At 40.6% G+C, this 18,810-nt stretch overlaps 1 protein-coding gene across 2 annotated transcripts in view; it reads right to left on the bottom strand.

Annotated features, from left to right (window-relative positions):
• Positions 1 to 259: 259 nt before the first annotated feature.
• LOC139745111 (uncharacterized) overlaps positions 260 to 18,810 on the bottom strand; it is a 75,216-nt gene continuing 56,665 nt past the window's right edge. The window contains exons 3-7 of one of the 2 annotated variants that reach the window (XM_071655532.1): positions 14,004 to 15,449; positions 13,322 to 13,585; positions 10,903 to 11,023; positions 6,365 to 6,563; positions 260 to 2,878 (exon numbers count right to left, since the gene is read on the bottom strand). In XM_071655532.1, the coding sequence (XP_071511633.1) occupies positions 2,597 to 2,878; positions 6,365 to 6,563; positions 10,903 to 11,023; positions 13,322 to 13,585; positions 14,004 to 15,449 (2,312 nt within the window). In that variant the 3' untranslated portion in view covers positions 260 to 2,596. The remainder of the gene's footprint in view (positions 2,879 to 6,364; positions 6,564 to 10,902; positions 11,024 to 13,321; positions 13,586 to 14,003; positions 15,450 to 18,810) is intronic. The other variant, XM_071655533.1, reaches the window with a different exon arrangement.

Raw genomic sequence — 18,810 nt, 5'->3', positions numbered from 1 at the left:
ACACACTTGTAAAGTCCTCAGACTCTTTTCAAAACGTGATTTAAAACAGACTCATACTTTTGAATGTTTAGCTCAAACCACTTCCACTTTCTGAAGCAGCTCTCTAAACTTGCTCTGTTCAGCTGCAGTCTTTCTCTATACAATCCTGGTCTATGTAGCATGCATAAGCTAGATTATGGCCCCTAATCTAAAGCTTAAGTTGCACAAACATTAATCCTAAATCTTGCTGTTACGATTCTTTCAAACCCCCCCCCCCCAAGAAAAAAAGAAGAAGAAAACACAAATTGATAGCTGGTTTTGGTTTTTGTTTTTATCACTGCAGTGCAGAATCATTATAGAGACTGACAATACTTCATGGCTTATATAAAAAAAATCTTGTGGCTATGATGCAACGTTCTACCGAGAAGTGTGTCAAATCATAGCCCAGGACAATCACTTTTGGTTCCAAATTTACTGAAGCTAGAGAACCTACACCGTGCTCTGGGAGGAAGAAGAGGGAACTCTGTATCAAGGCATACAATGAAGCAGGAAGTTAATAATGGGGGAAAAAAAAGGACTGAAACTCAGCTAAATATGTGATCTGTGGTTAGACAGTGATGTCCTATCAACTCGATCATAGCCTGAAGGAGAAACTGATATAGAGGGAGATGATATGATTTTGTTCTAAGTTGCTCACAACTTTCATTCGGGGTCTTCCATTGAATTCAAGACTGTTACTGAGTCCTTGTAAGAATAGAACAGTTTTGGTACGTCAAAGGCCTGGAAATTAAAAGCACTCTCACAGACAAAGAGTATCATCAATCACTATACATGGCTGATGATAATATTTCCTGCTTCTAGAGTAATTCAGAATCACTGTATAATCCTCTTTCTCCCCTTCTGCTCTTTCAAACAAACTGGTTCTGTTTCAACCACACCTTTTGAACTCCATTCAAATGAAAAACAAAATATTATTATGAAAGTGATGATGCCGGAAACTTGGCCAAGAATATTTTTGCTTAGTCATGCAGGCATGGAAAAATGAACCCATAAATCAGAAATAGTTTGAGTGATGATGACTGCATGAACAGAGAAGGAAGAGCATTTAAATGCCCATGAAGTGACCAGCATGGCATCAAGGGGTTACTTAACTATGATGTTTTCTTGATAAAACCTTGACTGTTCCATGTCTACACACACAGAGAAGAAAACAAAGTGGAGCGATTTATTTTCCCTTCATTGGAAGAAACTTACCAGTGGCGGATCCAGAGGGGGGCGCAACCGGCGCACGCCCCCCCCCCCTTTATTTTTCGTAAAAAACAAAAGAAATGAAAAGAAAAACAATGAAATGAAACTTGGAAGTGGCACCAGAAATATCAGTCACGCCCCCCGTTTACAGAATTCCTGGATCCGCCCCTGCTTACATTATTTTCATATCAGAGAAAGTTGTTCAAAGCCTAGTCCAATGCAAAAAAATCTTACTATGTATTGTGTATTATAGGAAATATACCTACTTCTAGTCCCAAATGGGCATATGAGCACAGGTACATTTAAGAGGTAAATAAGCATTCGTTATCACTTGCCCAATTGTGAGTTTTACTTGCCCTGGACAGGCTGGCAACTGAGTTTGTAACATCTGTGATATTTTACAATGGATGCAGTCATATAGAATACCAATGGCATAATATGTACTGGTAATATAAAGTAAAAAAAAAAAATACAGTCAAATGTAAAACCATTGGAACGTGGAGAAATTTGCTATTTGTGAGTTGTACAAAGGATCTGATGTTTAAATGGTCAAAAAGAACTGTTACATTTGTTTGCCTGAACTTTCTCACGATCACATTCTGCACTTTTTCAGCTTTATTATTCCTTTTATGACCACTTTCTCTCATAGAGGAAATCCTTATTACACAGACAGTTGTCCATCGACTGAGCCAGAACTCCAACATAAACTCCAACGAGCAAAATTCAGCTCAAGAACCCCAACAGAGATTTGTCACAGACATCTGCCACCTTCACAGCACAAAGGATAACATGAAAACCAAAGATGGATGGAGAATGAAAATTGGCATGCAGAAGATATGCTATACTTTGCTATTAAAGAACAGAATATTGATATGAGAAGCTGTTTCTAACTATATCTTTTACTGTAAATCCTTGGTTAAAGTTTGTACTGCAGATATGAATAAACCATACAAAAAACATATTCTAATCATGCTTCTGAAATAGTAGAATATCAAAAACTATGCATAAAAAAACAGTATGATGATATCAGTAACAGAAGAAATGATTCTTTCATTGGTATGTTCAACAGATATATGAACACTTGCCTGTCTGCCTGTTCAGATAAATATGCAATGCCACTTATGCATGAGGGTCATCAGAGATGTGAAATGCCCAATCCCCATTACAATAGAGCTTTTGAAATACGAAACTCACATGAACAGTTTTATGGCAGAGCCGACATGTGTGCACACTGCATACGTAGGAAGGTGTGTTGAAACCTACTTGAGGAGAAATGGGTTATCTTTAATATTCTTATGTTGTTGTTTTTTTCATTTTTTTTTTCTTCAAAATAATGTTTCATTTTTTTCCACCACCAGTAGAGATGGCATCATTTCTTGAGAGTACCCGAGTCACTGTTCTTAGGCCGGTAGCACTCCTCCCGGTTTTGAGTCACCTCCTGCAGTGCTTTAGTCTTCTCCAGATCAAGATGGATGTACTCCACCTGGTCCTTGGGTGAGGTGGCCTTGGGAGGGGGCGCGCTGCTCCCCTGGGTGTCGCTGTCGTGGTCCAGCTCTAGGTACTCTACGGTGTGGCTGCGGGGTGGGAGTGTCGGCGAGTGGGGGTGGATGGCTGAATCGATGCTGGCGTGGCGCGTCTGAAAATGATGAAACTGTCGTTGGTCATATTTGCAGAGGGGGAAAGTGGCAGGTTATTGGTGATTTGGGAAGGTGGAGGAGGGGGTGGGATGAAGATGTTGAGGATGACGGTTGAGGAGACGAATCCCGAGAGGAAATAGTGCACGGCAAGGGAAGAAAAGAGAGAGAAAGAGAAGAACATTTTTGTTTGAATGTACCACAGCACACAGGACAACACCAGCGATTGCTTTCATCAACCTTCTTTTCTTCTACATCAGTTCCTTTTCCTAACTTGAAAAAGAAAAAAACAACAACAACAACTAAGTGGCTATAGTTTGCAGGCAGGTTTGCATATGATTTGAAAATAAAATTTACTAACAGGGGCAGGCAGTATAGGCTAGGTGGATATACTACCATTCAAACTAAATGTGCTAACTTATAGATTGGCAATAAAATTGCAAACTCATTTGTATTTCTTTCATTGAGGACTTTAATGCCCTTTATAATTGATTCCCATTTCCCAATGCATCAAATGTTACTTGTGATGTGTCGGAAATCTCACAAATCATGCATGTGATTAAAATGAATGCTGAATCTAACAGCTTCCCTTTACACCATCTTTGGGTTAGCTGCATCTGTTTCCGATATAATTCTTAAAATCATTTTGTCATGAGGCGAATGCACTTTGCACAGAAGTTACAGCTGTTTCCTTTCCGAACAGGATTTAAAAAAAAAAATATGCCTCTAATGACAGGGAAATATCCATGCCTCTTTATATGTGTAGGAGATGCAAGTTCAGAGAGAAAAGCAGAAATTTGAGTACACTTAAACCCCATGGAAAAAAAAAGAAACATTGAATAGTTCCGTACTTGAGAATGGCTTGAAAAGCTGAGTGATTGTGCAACATAATCTTGGTGCATGTCGTGCTGTGGTGGTACATAGCAAACAAAAACAGATAGGAAGGCTAATGTGCGAGGGTACACAAAGAAACAGCAGGTGAACTAAAGCAATATAACATGGTGAGATGAAAACAAGTGTATCCAAAATAAACACCAAACTGATGATGTCATAACTTGCAATGGATGAAAAATACATCTATCACTGGATCTTATTAGAAATCCAATTCTGCAATCATATGTGACCCGCTACAACAAAAGGATTCGAAAGTCGAGGGAGGTCGATTTTCTGAAAATGACATGGCTTTATTCCCTTACTCTTCTGCTTCAATCTCATATATAACATGACTCATAAAAGTAGCCAGTTGCGGAATGAGACCATGTTGAGTGGTCTAGGAAATCAGCATTTCAAGAAAACCGCATTCAAGAAAACCGCCTTCAAAGTTTTCTTTCCAACCCAATCGTGATCAAGGGGAGGTAAGACAGTTTTCACCTCTTGACAATGGAAGGTCCACTCATAGCAACACCCCCCCCCCATGATCATTCAAGCTTAGTGCCAGCGGTCTACGCATGACCAATCAGTAACCAGGATGCCACGCACTGACCAATAAGATCACTCCCTCATTGCTGGGGGCGGAGTTTATCTGCCGCACTACATTCAAATCTTTGGACACATTACTGTTCCATTGAAAGTCAGAAAATCATGGCCCAGAAAAATGATAATTTCTTGCCTTCATTTGAATAGCTTCGAAAATTTGGCAGATGATAGACGAAACAGACTACAACATCATGCCAACAACAGAAGTTCGGTGGTTCTGACTGATTTTGATGATCTGACTTCAAACTAGATTTTCTTGACTCAGCCGTCAGTGACTTTCGGATCTTTTTGTTGTGGTGGGTCACATATGGGAAATATCATAGCATGTAATAAATAGATGAAGGATGGTAATAACATTGCATGCATAATAAACTAAAAACCAAAGCAAAATATCTTCTATCCATTAATTAATCACATATGATGGAGTTTGGCAAACTTCATCTCATTTTCATTGGGTGCTTGTGGAATTTTGGGTAAAATCAAGATGAAAATGATGTTTCTGCTGTAAATATTGCATTAGAAGGTGCAATGAAAAGATATGACAACGTCTACAAGACCAGCCAAACTATCACAAGCTGCAAGTACCTATTGTCTGTTTACTACCTCTATAAACATTGCAGACTGTATTACATCATTAGTTTAATTGACTCCATATAAAAATCACATGAGAAAACATCACAAACACATACAATACTACCAAAATGTTGTACTTTTTGTATGTTTATATAACATTAAGACATCAATCGCCAGCCATAAATAATGCATCCTATAAACATATATTACTTTGTATAAATTTCATAATAACAAATGAATAACCAACAGCCTGATATAGACAAGCCCACTACAATGTTTACAAAGGCATCTACAAAGGCTTTGATATAACTTCTGGCATACCAGGAAGAAAAGAAAAAAATCTAATCATGGCAGCTTACACAGTGTCATAAAATATATGTCTGACATGGAGACTAAAAACTGGTGATCATTTTGAAAATTCCTCTGAACAGATTAAAGGGAGTAATTCTACACTTTTTGTGAAATATTATGTAATAGATGGGGAAGGTATATAGGGGAACCCCAAAATAACAGGCAAAAATTTTGGGTTCTTGGTGTGAATGTAATGTATGCCCACAGGCATTCTTTTCTCTGTATGAAATTGGAATCAGGCTTTTTGGTTTCAAACAAAATGATAAAAGAATTAAAAGGACACATCAATTTCTCTACTGAAATTGAGAATTATCACATCTTCTTCAGCAACCAACTGTCATCTTAGCAAAAGTTTTCTGACAGGAGTGGGGGAGGAGGTTTGGGGGCTTGCAACATTGGCGGTACTTCCTTGAATTCATTGATAGTGGAGCAGAAACAGGAGATAGCCATATAAGGAAATCTGCAAACTTTTGAGGCTTGGATGCTGATCTTAAAATGGATAATAAACACAGACTGCTCTCTGGGACTCAGGATGCTCAGAGGACTGTCAAACACACATTAATGCCCATAGGAGGAAGTTTGGCTTGGCTAAGCCAGCGACTTACGTCACAGCTTGGCTGGCGTCTTGTTTCGAGCAGTTACACTGTCTGTATCCTGGGCACAGTGACTTCCATACTTTGTAAATGCCTATTTTTCATATCTTTCTAATGACCTTCTGCTAGTTTCAAGTCTTAACAATGCTTCTAGCACCCTGGGATTAGGGGTGGAAGTAAACAAAGCCATTTGTGTCTTGGCCTTGGATGCCACTTACAAAATCTAAAATAGTACAGTCTGTGCATGCTTTGTTGTTGCTTTGTTTTTGCGCTGCCAGGCATAACAAATCTGCCTGCCAGGTACAACAAATCTACCAACTACATAATAACATGGTCACTTCTCACAGGGTGGCAAGTACAGTAGTATGAAGTAATCTGTAGCATTCCCAGCAAAGCACTTGAAAGGAATTTCAGAGCATTGGGATATAGTAGCGGACACAAGTTCATTCTGAGTTCCAGTCACCATTGTCAGCCATTGCTACAGAGGAGGTGCTGTTCTCAACTGCTTACCTCTATCCTGGGCTTTGTGGAAGGCGGCGCGTCCGTGAAGACGTAGGCATCGTCAACCAGAGATGTTGCCGAAGATGGGGGCACTGAGTACGGGTCTACCATCAGCTGGGAGTGGTCCGGGTGGGAGCTGCTGGAAGAGTGGATACTCCGGTGGGGGCGTGGTGGGGTGCTGGGAATGGGCGGAGAATCCCGGTGTCGGCTTCATACAAAGAAAAGAAAGAGAGAGATGATGACAATGATAATGACGAGTGGGGCACATGAGGTTGTGAAAACCAGTAAATGGAGACCCTTAACCTGTTCAGGACGGTTTGATTTTGCTACAACACGCATTTCCCATAGACACTTGCCCGAGTATACTCAGGGCTCGTCCTCATCTAGGCAAAGCTTATTTTAACTCCTTGTAGTGAAAGGAAAATATTTCCAATTAATTTCTTTCCTTTAAAAAAAAAAAGCCCCATCATCATTGGATTTTCTTCTATGGAATTCGAACATCATCTTGGTGGCCTTTAATCTTGACCTTTGACCCTACTACCACCATCATATGCAAATTATGCAAATAATCACTGAATAATTTCTATCCCATCTGTCCACTGACATCACTAAGGGTGGGATTTCACGGAGCACGCGAACGATTTGCAAAGGACGCGAATGACAAAATCCAACATTCGGAAAAGTTTTTCTCCGAATGTTTTCCGACAATGAAGCCGAAAACTATTCTTGCGCAATTTGTGCGAAGTTTCCACGACGTATGTGCGAATGTCGTGTGTATCATTGCTAAAGTACAGCATGTTACGTACACGAAGAACAAGCGACGGAAATGCGAACAACGAAAAATTTTCAATAATCATGGGAGAAAATGTACCCAAGGAGAGGTGGAAGCTGTCTTGAGTTGAATTTTTTTCTTCCTCTATTTCTCCTTTCTTTTTCTCTCATTTCTCTATCGTGTGCTTGCCTACATTCTTTTTCTTAATACCTATCTCCACTATAGTAAGGAGCATTTGATTTTTTTTTCAGTTCCTCCGACACATAATCTCTATAGTTCAAATGAAATTTTACATAGTTAAGATATATTCTAAGTGTATTCTGCGATTTTTTTGTATATCAAACATCTCTTTATCTTTGCTAGTCTTTAATTTCTTTTGTTACTATAGTTGTTAAAGGACAAGTTCACCTTCATAAACATAAGGATTGAGAAAATGCAACAATATTAGTAGAACACATCAGTGAAAGTTTGAGGAAAATCGGACAATCGATGCAAAAGTTATGAATTTTTAAAATTTTTGTGTTGGAACCGCTGGATGAGGAGACTACTACAGCTTGTGAGTCATATGCGTACAACAGGATAAAGAAAATGTAAAGAAAATTCAACATATTTTCACTTTTTTCGCATAATAAAAGAGCACTTGACTTGTCTCTTTCTAAAAGCAGGGGGAATAATATTACCCCTAACATATGTCGGTAACGAGTCAAGGGAATATGTACTTTTTTCAAAAGATGGAATTTTGTGAAATTCTCTTTATATTTTCCTTATATTGTTGTACGCATGTGACATCTAAGTTATTCATACACTGCAGTAGTCTTCTCATCCAGCGGTTACTACACAAAAACTTCAAAAATTCATAACTTTTGAACGGATTGTCTGATTTTCCTCAAACTTTCAATGATGTGTTCTACTAATATTGCTACATTCTCTCAATCCTTATGTTTATGAAGGTGAACTTGTCCTTTAATAATTCTTTGATGTTTAGATGTATTCTACAATTTTTATCTGCAGAAAACGTATAAGTCATGCATCACCCAAACGTGCGCTAAACGTTCGCGAGAATGTCTCAAAAGGTACGCGAACCGTTTGCAATTACGTCGTAAAATGATCGGAAAAACTTCGCAGATTTCGCGTAACATACGCGAGATATTCTCCAAAGTTTCGGAGTCTGTTTGGGGTTTCACGAACATTTTGCGAACATCGCGCGTGTCTTGCGAAGGTCTTGCGCATATGACGAAGCTTTCAAGACAATTTCGAGAACAATTCACGAGCAAATCACGACCAAGTGTGCGGAAAAGGTTCGCAAAAAATTTCAAACTTTTTTGAAATTCTCGCCGAAGTAAAAACGACATTCGCGAACAACTGACGACGCTTCCGAACGCTCACGACCGTTTGGCGAACTTTTGCAGACTAAAATACGAATGCTGGATTTTGCCATTCGCGTCCTTCGCAAATCGTTCACGTGCTCCGTGAAATCCCACCCTAAAGAGCATGGTCAGCTGAAGTGTTGTCAAGGCATGTCTTTCTATTTTTTGCAGAACTACCATACAATTTCACCTTTTCCATTCATGTTTGGCCAGAGGTTTTATGACTTTTGAGCTTTGCTCTAAAGGATTTCCCCCAAAAGCAACTCAGCGCATCTACACCTCATGAAGCATACCTGGGCCAAAGCATTACAAAAAATCCCCAGACCTTGTTTCTGTTTTTAAATGACAAAATCTGCAAAACTGCAAAATCTGGGTGAGATGGACGGAAAGACTGACAGACAACCAGAAGACATGTTGCCTCCCACACTCTTCAGTACAGAGTCATAATTATGCACCAAAAAACGCTTGCACATTTCATGTTGTTTCAAGCTATGAAGTTTTTACACAAGTTCTAAAAGAAACTGCTGAATGCGACCATTTCTTCATTTCAGAACACTAAATATATTGACTCCTTTACTAGCAGTAATGACAAAAAAAACCCCTAAAACTTCCAAATTTGATTCCCATTAGTTTCACACAAGAAAAAGGGAGAAAAATAAGTTGAACAATGCATTATAAGATGCAACCTTGAATGCATATAACATGGTTTCAATGCCTCTGTTTCTATTTTGTAGGCAAATTTCCTCTTCTGCACTGAATATTACATCACGCTGTCAGGGGGTTCCCCTAAACAAGCTTTGTCCATTGTCAGAAACTCTGTTGAGGAATGATTGCTATCTACTAAATATCTTAAAAGACCTGGAAAAGCTGAACTTTAACTACACCATAAAATGTTGTTTGTAATTTGAAGGACAGTACCAAGAAAAAAAAAAAAGGACAGAACCGAGAAAAAAAAAAGAACTCTTAGTTCATGGAGCAAAAAAACAACAACAAAACAATAAAATACAAAAATTTTAAAGAGGAAGGTCCGAGAAAAAAACCCAAAACCAACGTGGCCATGGAAAAAGAAATAGAACGTAATTTTCACTTCCCGCAATTACTATCAAAAATAAAATAAAGATTGCTGTTAGACTGACTGTGAGTGTGGAGCTAGCAAAGGGCAATGCATCTTTCACTGATACAATACACACACCATTTATTTTGTGGGGCTTTTATTTCCATGAATTTCGAGAGTCAGGTGCTCTTTGTAAATTAAACAACACACGAAAATATCAACTCTTATCCCAACATGAATGCAACATCTACGCATACACGTACTGGTTTGTAGTGCACAGTACATAAACAAGGTGCATGAAAATAATATACAGTAGTATAGTAGACACAAGTCTCAGCGTACCTACTGTGTGAATGGATGCACTTACTTCATTATTTCTCCGTCCATTTTCGTACTTCACGATTGCAAATCTAACCACAAGCAAAATCGTTGGGAAGTCCCGATTTGTGAAAAACTAGACTCGCTAAATATACGGTGTATACGGAATTAATCTGAAAACAGTTTGCATCTATATTGAGTGTGAGAGTTCAGTCACCGATGATGCTATGTCCAAGCTTTCTTTCTTCTTTTTTTGTTGTTGTTGTTGATTAAAATAAGAATGACAGAGGAAGAAATGTAATGGTATCACAAGACTTATATGGTGTGATGACTAAGCTACGGGATTTTCTCAGCCAGTCAGCATTCACAGCACACAAAGAGTTGAACGAAAGGGAAATCTTACAGGGGAACTACTAGACCATACTACAAAAGGACTGAACAAGATAACATCGACTCTTTCGATCTTTGCAAACACCCAGTGTGCCCTACAGTACTGCCAAACATTGGCGGAGGAAATGAAAAAAAATAAATGAAAACAAATCTACACTGTATGCGTAAAGGTGCCATGGACAATACATACAGTGAGACGGGGCTGAGTGTGGGACAGGTACCTATTACTTGATATTGATTGTCAAAGACTGTTGCAAGCACAATAGTGTCTGAGCACTAAAAAGAAAAGTCGTAAATGGTTCACTGCTAAGATAGTCAACCATGCAAATGTAACAAAAAAGTTTTCATACATTGAGGACTTCCCTTTTTCTCGAAGAGTTACTCAGACATGCGCATGGCAAAACAAATACACATTTAAGTCATTCATCCTGATGGTAGACTAGCAAAAATTTATGACTGAATAAAAGTGCATGGGAAAGGCTTTGTGATACTTGTGAATGATAGGAAAGCATTTTTAAAACTTGAGATGTGCAAAATGCGCAAAGGAAGGATTCTAACAAGCAAAGATCAATGGCATGGACTTGGTGCAAAAGGCATAGACATTGCCATGGATGTTACCACGGCAACCGCATCCTGCCCATCTCACCTTGACGATTTCCTGCTGAAGCTCTTGGTGCGATGGTTCTGGACGGGAAAGTCTGGCGGAAGCTCCGGTCCCGTTGCATAGAAGCTACCCTCCATGCCAATCATGTCTGGGTTGATGATGCCTGGTTGGTGGTGGGGGTGGGGTGGGGGGAATAATACCATGAATAATGGTGAATACAATAAAAGAGGTTGGCACATCCAGAAGACCACTGCATATATGGCAAGTTTTTATTTTAACAAATTTTGTGAGTCTGGTATACTCTTTGCAAATTTCACAAAGTCTGAATATATCAACACTGATCCCAACATGAATGCTACAATTTTGTATGTGCACGCGTACCAAGACAAGTACTGGTATGCAGTACACAGTACAATAACAAGGTACCTGATAACACTGTACATTGTAATCATGAATTTGACCACTAGCAAAAGAAAGTCCCGATTCACAAAAAATTAGACTTGTTAAAAAAACAAGAGACCCGCGGGTCTAGCGCTCACCTGAGTATCGCAAGTTCACCTTTCACGCAGTCACTAATCTAAATTATTCACAGCTCTACCAAAATTTGACCAGGCATTCTCAAGTAGAAGATGAAACTGTACAATAAGGGCCCAAATTTTTTAAGATTCCTTAATTTGGGGGGGGGGGGATTGGGGCCCCCTGGGGCCCTCTGGGTGGGGCATGGTGCCCATTTTTATAAATTGAGATTCTGACCCCCTAGGGATGCTACCTGCCAAGTTTGATGAAAATACATCATGAGGTTTTCAGGAAGAAGATGAAAATGTACAATTCAGGTCCCCATTTGGACCTTCCCAACCAACCCCCCCCCCCCCTGCCCCCAAGAGGGGCACCCCTTGATCTCCTATGAACAAACTTGAAAATACAGTCATTAATGTACTCACTCATAGTATTATCTTACCTCTATAACTTCTGATTCTAGAGAAGATTTTTAAAGATTCCTTCATTTTGGGGGTTTGGGGCCCCCCTGGGGGCCCCCTGGGTGGGGAATGGTGCCCATTTTAAGAAATTGAAATCCTAACTCCCTAGGGATGCTACCTGCCAAGTTTGGTGAAAATGGGTCATGGGGTTCTCAAGAAGAAGATAAAAATGTACAATTTAGGCCCCATTAGGACCCCTCCTCACCCCCCTCCCCTGGGTCCCAAGGGGGGCACCCCTGATTCTGCCATGAACAAACTTGAAACTACAGTTATCAATGTACAAACTCATAGTATTAACTTAGCTCTATCACTTCTGGTTCTGGAGAAGAAGATTTTTACAGATTCCTTAAGTTTGGGGCGTTTGGGCCCCCTGGGGGCCCCCTGGGTGGGGCATGGTGCCCATTTTAACAAATTGAGTTCCTAACCCCCTAGGGATGCTACCTGCCAAGTTTGGTGAAAATGGGTAATGGGGTTCTCAAGAAGAAGATGAAAATGTACAATTTAGGCCCCATTAGAACCCCTCCCCACCCCCCTCCCCTGGGTCCCAAGGGGGGCACCCCTAATTTTGCCATGAACAAACTTGAAACTACAGTCATCAATGTACTAACTCATAGTATTAACTTAGCTCTATCACTTCTGGTTCTAGAGAAGAAGATTTTTACAGATTCCTTAATTTTGGGGGGTTTAGGCCCCCCTGGGGGCCCCCTGGGTGGGGCATGGTGCCCATTTTAACAAATTGAGTTCCTAACCCCCTAGGGATGCTACCTGCCAAGTTTGATGAAAATCGGTCTTGGGGTTTTCAAGAAGAAGATGAAAATGTAAAAAGTTTACGCACGACGCACGACGGACGCCGGACGACGCACGACGCACGACGCACGACGCACGACGGACGCCGGACGAAGGGCGATCGCAATAGCTCACTTGAGCCTTTGGCTCAGGTGAGCTAAAAATTTACTCATTATAATATACGGTCTATACAGTAAGCTAGCTGTAGTTCTCATTTGCAATGCATGATGTAATGGTTTGGACACATATTATAATAACACTCTCACTTTCTGGTAGAATACATTATTGCTGCACATAACTGTCACATTAAGAGATTTAATTTCCCAATCCAATGAATATGAAAGAATAGCTAACTGATAAGACACTCTGATTGATACCACTTTTGATTACACAGCAGTCCTAAACATTCAAGCTCTCATGATCGTCAGTTTGATAATGAAGCATAATTAAAATTTATATATACTGCAATCAATCTTTAGTTATATACATACTGCAGTCAATCTTTAGGTATACATAAAGCAATCAAACTTTTGTTTCATATGGGCCAGGAAGGTGAAATTTTATCTTTTTCCAATAAAACGGACTAAGGAGCAACAGTGAAGCTTTATCTGCAGCTGGGCTACTAATCACCGAATGTGAAATCATGTAAGTGGAGGGTGCACTCAGAGGTAGACTTAACACTACGTAGAGCGACATACTAGAGTCTGTACTCCTGGGCTTGTTTCTCCTGTCAATAGGGGGCGGCACACTGTCGCCACTCGTCGTGGATGAGATGCTGATGGTTGAACTGGTGCTGGGGCGGGGCGGCCGTCGGGGCACGGCTGGGGCGGCAGAGGGAACCTGGGAGTTCATGTTGGTGTACATGTCTGGGCTGGCCTCGTTCTGACTCTGCATGGGCATGTAGCAGTCCTCGGTGATGGCGCCCCCTAGAGGCAGACCCATCTTGGGACTCTCGCTGCTTCCTGTACAATGACCCATACACATATCCATTGAATCAACATACTTTAGCTACGGTACAAAATCATTGCCCTAGCGAGATCTGAAATCAATGTGGTGTGAACATATTCTAAGTTGGCTAAACTTTGGTATATGAACATATCTTTTGAATGGAAAGTATACCCAATACTTCAAAACATTACCTGTTGTTGGGGCAAAATTAGGAATGCAATGGACTTAGTAGTAATGACCATAGAACAAGTATGGATGCCATGAGATGAAAAGAAAAGGGTCTTATAAAAATGAAATGCTTCTGACTCAAGGTGTGCATTTAGGGACGTTCATTTCCAGTAAATTTAATGCATTCCTAATAACAATTCTCATCTTCTTATCTTGCAGACAGGTTGATCCCAGAGAGTAAAGAATGAGAGTGCACTACTATACCTTGCATGGCCATGTAACTACCAGGTTGCTGCTGCTGGCCTATTGGGGAGGCACTCTGGCCATTCTGAAAGCCCAGTGGCACACCACTGGCTACTCTCCCACCAGCCAACGTGTTGGACCTCATGGCCAGGTAGCCTCTACCAGGCGGCATGTGGGAGTTGGGCCTAGCAGCAATGGAAGAACTGGAGCGCTTGGTGTTGATGTAACCCACGGGAATATGCTGTTCTAGCCACTTGTGCTGGCCTCCCATTGTTGGTGGGAGTGGACTGTTCTTCTGGGGAGGGGTGGACCCACTGTTTAGCTCCATGCTGCCCAACCTCCTGCGCACCTCTTGGGGAGAGATATGGTGGTTGGACTGAGGCGGGATGCTGTAGGTTTCGTCCACACTTGGTGGAGGTGTGGGTGTGCACATGTAGGAGGGCTTGGCGGGGCGAGGAGGGGCCTCCATGGCATCCGAAGCCGGGCCCATGTCCCTGAACATGCTGAATGAACTGTTCGACCCGATGGACGAATTTAGGTCCATTGCTGGCACAGGGTCATAGGTAGAATGTTCAAGGTCTCCGTTCGCAAAGGACTGATGCGCATTGTTTTGAGAGATCTCTTCAAAGGACCGCGCCAAGTCATCGGTGGATTTGCTGAGTGGTTCTGACGGCCTCAGGTGCGAGGGAATGGGCTGCTTTGGGGTTTTTTGAAGCGGACTTGGCAAGACATCGTACGTGCTCTCAATTGGTGGGGACATGGGTGGAATATCATAGGTATTCTCTTGCTGTTGGTCAACACTGCCCCTCACAGGAGGTACCTGGTAGATCTCGTCAGTAGTTGGAGGGGGTGGGGGTCTCGGTGGAGGTGCATCGTAATTTGACTCCATGACATCACTCTCGGTACTCTCAAACATCATGCCTGAGTTCCTTTCGCTTGACCCGCGCACAAAATCATAAGAAGAATTCCCACCAGTGTCATCCGAATTTGAAAAGGACCCTCTACTGCCCGCAGAAGAGATCTGCCTATCAAACTTGTAGCTCATTGGATCCTTTGTTCCTGGGACCACTTTATAGATGGACTCCTCCGTTCTAGGTCTCCGCGGGACAGGAGGGGCATCACTTATCTGGGCTGGAGGTACATCATAAATATCCATAGCGCCCTCAACCTGCGACACTGGTCTGGATTCCGGTGGAGAGGGCGCTGTATCACTGGGTGCGCTACTTGACGTGCTGCTCAGAGTGTCCCACTTCTTCTGATGCTGCTGCGCCTGCAAGGCGGCCGACAGCTGGCCGTTGACCTTCGGAGGCAGCTGGTGGTTGGACGAGGGGTTGTCACCCGTGTTGCACTCGTCCAGCTGGATGTACGACTCATCTCCATTTGTACGTGCGACCGGCTGTGCTGTCACCAGGGTGGTCTCCACCGGTTCTGGTGGCAGGCCGTCAGGTACATCACCAATGTCTGATACTGTCAATGCAAAAAGGAGATAAAAGATAATGATAAGAGGATCAGCTAATGAAAGGACATAGTAAATCCTCTAAAGCTGCCAGGTACAAAAGTTTTGCAACCACATGGGACTGTTATAAACTTTACTTAATGCCACAGACAGAAATATGGACAAATGGGAAATTTAGCTCCGCAAATCATCTATCAGTCTACATAGCTTTATACTCTCTGCAACCACTGAAGGGAAAACACAATCCATTTGGAACAGAATACCAATTATCCTACGAAAAAGTAGAATGAGTAAAGTATGAAATCTAATGAGTCTGACACACACAAATCATTGGACATGGCTTTCAAAATTGAAAGGATAACATCTTGGAGTGAAGAAAGTTTTATTCTACTATGATTGAGCAAAAGTTTTTTTTTTCACTGCCTGGAATGTTTCTCACCGCCCTGATGATTTACTAAAGCACCAAATGCAGCAGACAAAATTCTGACATCCTTCAGGGTTATCTACTGTGTCACTGATAATCACACTGACTTGATTAACAAGACCATACTGTATACGCTGAATATTTTGCGAGGTTTTTATTTTTGCTAATTTCGCAAGTCAGGTCCTATTCGTGAAATTAAAGACACGCAAAAATAATGACTCTGATCCCGATATGACCATGATGCACACGTATACATTTCTTTATTCAGTACAGTTGTACTCCACGATCACGAATTTAACCACTTACGAAATTGTTGGGAAGTTCCGATGCGCCAATTATTTAAAATAGCCTCATATATGGTGTATACAGTATCAGATGTCAATATTGCAACTGTCTGCCTGGTCTGAACCAGGTACGACCATAAAAGGTGTCACACAAAATCACTGAATTGATCAAGTTTTTTGCTGTTACTTTACATCAGTGCTATATAAGGCTTTCTTTTTTCATCAGTGCCACCCTTTTTTTTTACATTCATACATTAGGGTAAAGATGAGCGCTCTATTAAATTTCTTAATCTTTTCGGGACAAGGAGAGTTAACTTCGTTTTTGTGTGTGTATGTGTGTGTGTGTGCAAAATAACAAAAGCCATTTGCTGGCTACACCGCTAGCTTTTACCCACGATGCATCTGAGACATGAAATACTTAAAGCTAGTCTGTGTGGAGCTTCTTATAAATGTTTGAGCACTATCAAAACTAAACGTCAATAGCTCTTCCTGTATGTGCCCAACAACACATACCATGTACACACACGTTACACGCAAACACACAACACTGATAACACAACAAACACACATTTACCACAGCACAAACACTAACGCACTGCATGCAATTTTGAGTGCAGACATTCTATTCACTACCCTCATGCTCTTCATGACAGCTGTACTTTCATTAAAACAAAACAAAACAAAACAAAACAAATTTTCCTGAAGATCTGAAATCTGAATCCTGCTCAGTTAATCAAACATTTTGAAGCTGACAATATAAATGCACAATACATACTTCATATCAACACATAGTGGACTACAAGTGTACCTCTATGACGAGCATGGGATTGATGTCCTAACAAAGCACCATGGATTGGGAGTTAATCGTCAAGCTGTACTAATTGGGGGAGGGAGGATTACTTTTTCATTTCTTGGCCCATCCAAAACAACACTTTAGCTTTAAAAGATAGTATAGTTTTGGTTGAGATGGGTTTCATGTTTCCAACTTTTTTTGTGAGATAATGAGAAACTTCTTATGAAGTGTAAAAGAGCATACAATTCTAAGAGGAATTTAAAGTTTATTTGAAGAAAATATGTTTTGAAATGGCTGAGATACCCAAAAACAAAGAGGTCCCAATGAAAGGTGGGACCCACCTTTTATTAGGACAACTTTGTTTTACTTTATGATATCTCAGCCATTTCAAAACCAGTTTTCATCAAACAGACTTTGAAATAAATAAACAACAAACTTTGAATTCATCTTAGAATAATTGTATGCTCTTTAATATTTCATAAGTGGTTTCTAACTATCTTGCAAAAAGTTGAAATCTGAATCCCCATCTCAACCAAAACTATACCATCCCTTTAAAGCAATAAGGAGCATTTCACTTAGAGCTGGCCTCGGAAGATGTCGCCATAGATACCAGGAGATACCCTGGATGACATCAAACATTAGGCCTCTATCATATTAGGTTTTTATGTTGCAGTGTTTCTGTTTCTACTCTCGCTTGCATTATCTTGACTTTGTAATCACATAATATCAATCATATGCCCTGCCCATTAAACTGATACGGGTCCCTTTGAGGAATCTTGGGTCTTTGAAAACTTCTTAATCAATACCTGCCAAGGATAGCAAGTCATTTACTTTGACATCTCTTCTTTAAACTGCATCATATAAAGTGATCATCACTGTTCCCTGGTTCCATGAAATTTGCTCCAGCGACAATTGTTCCCATGAAATATCTGCACGCTAAGCCACACATAAAACCTACTCACAACATAACCCTAATCCTAATCCTCATCTGCGCATTAAACTAAATCTAAAAGCCTATCATACCCTTACCCTAACCCTAAGTCCTTGGAAAAAATTACACCGGAGCAAATGTCGCAGGAGCAAACCTCGTGCCACCCTGTTCCCCAGCTCTTTAAAGTAAATATCAGTTTGCAAATGAAGCTTTAAGTCATACAATTATGCCCAAAATTAATCATTTTGACTAATTCAACAAAAGTCTGAATATTGGATTGTTACTATCACCATCATTACTATCAGTCATCACTATAAGGAGCAGTTGTAGTAGTGGTCATAGTAGAAATAGTAGTGGATTAGCATAATTGTCATTGGTCCCTTTTCTTCTTATTATTATTATTCTATTTGACACTTCATAACTGATAGATTTCTATGTAATTTAAAACGATATAAAATGCCCATAGTGATGATATGTGTGAACAATTTCCTTTGCATCAGTCTGAGCTGACAGAATACTGAAACAGTTGAAATGATAAATACAAAGTAGTCCTCGGACCTTCCTCAGTGTGGTCAGACTAATGTCTAGTCAGTAATATAATATGTCATATACATATATCACTTTGTTACCAGTCAAAACTGGTTCCATGACATTTGCTCCTGCAACAATTGCTCCCATGAAATATCTGCACGCTAAGCCATAAATAAATTCTACCCACAAACATTATCCTAACCCTAATCTTAATCCTCATGTCAAACTAATCCTAAAATCCTATCACAACTCTAACCCTAAGTCCTTGGAGAAATAAGACTGGAGCAATTGTTGCAGGAGCAAATGTCATGTCACCGAGAAACTATGGAAAACAATTGCTCGAGGAAATTACATGCTTAACTGTCTATCTTTTTTTGCCAGTGTGGGCATAAGAAATCTCACCAAGTAG

This window comes from Diadema antillarum, unplaced genomic scaffold (assembly GCF_040938485.1).
Source record: "Diadema antillarum isolate AM-2024a unplaced genomic scaffold, OU_Dant_1.0 seq00001234_RagTag, whole genome shotgun sequence".
Lineage (NCBI taxonomy): Eukaryota > Metazoa > Echinodermata > Echinoidea > Diadematoida > Diadematidae > Diadema > Diadema antillarum.
The sequence above is the reverse complement of the archived record's forward strand: the minus strand, read 5'-3'. Positions and strand labels throughout refer to the sequence as shown.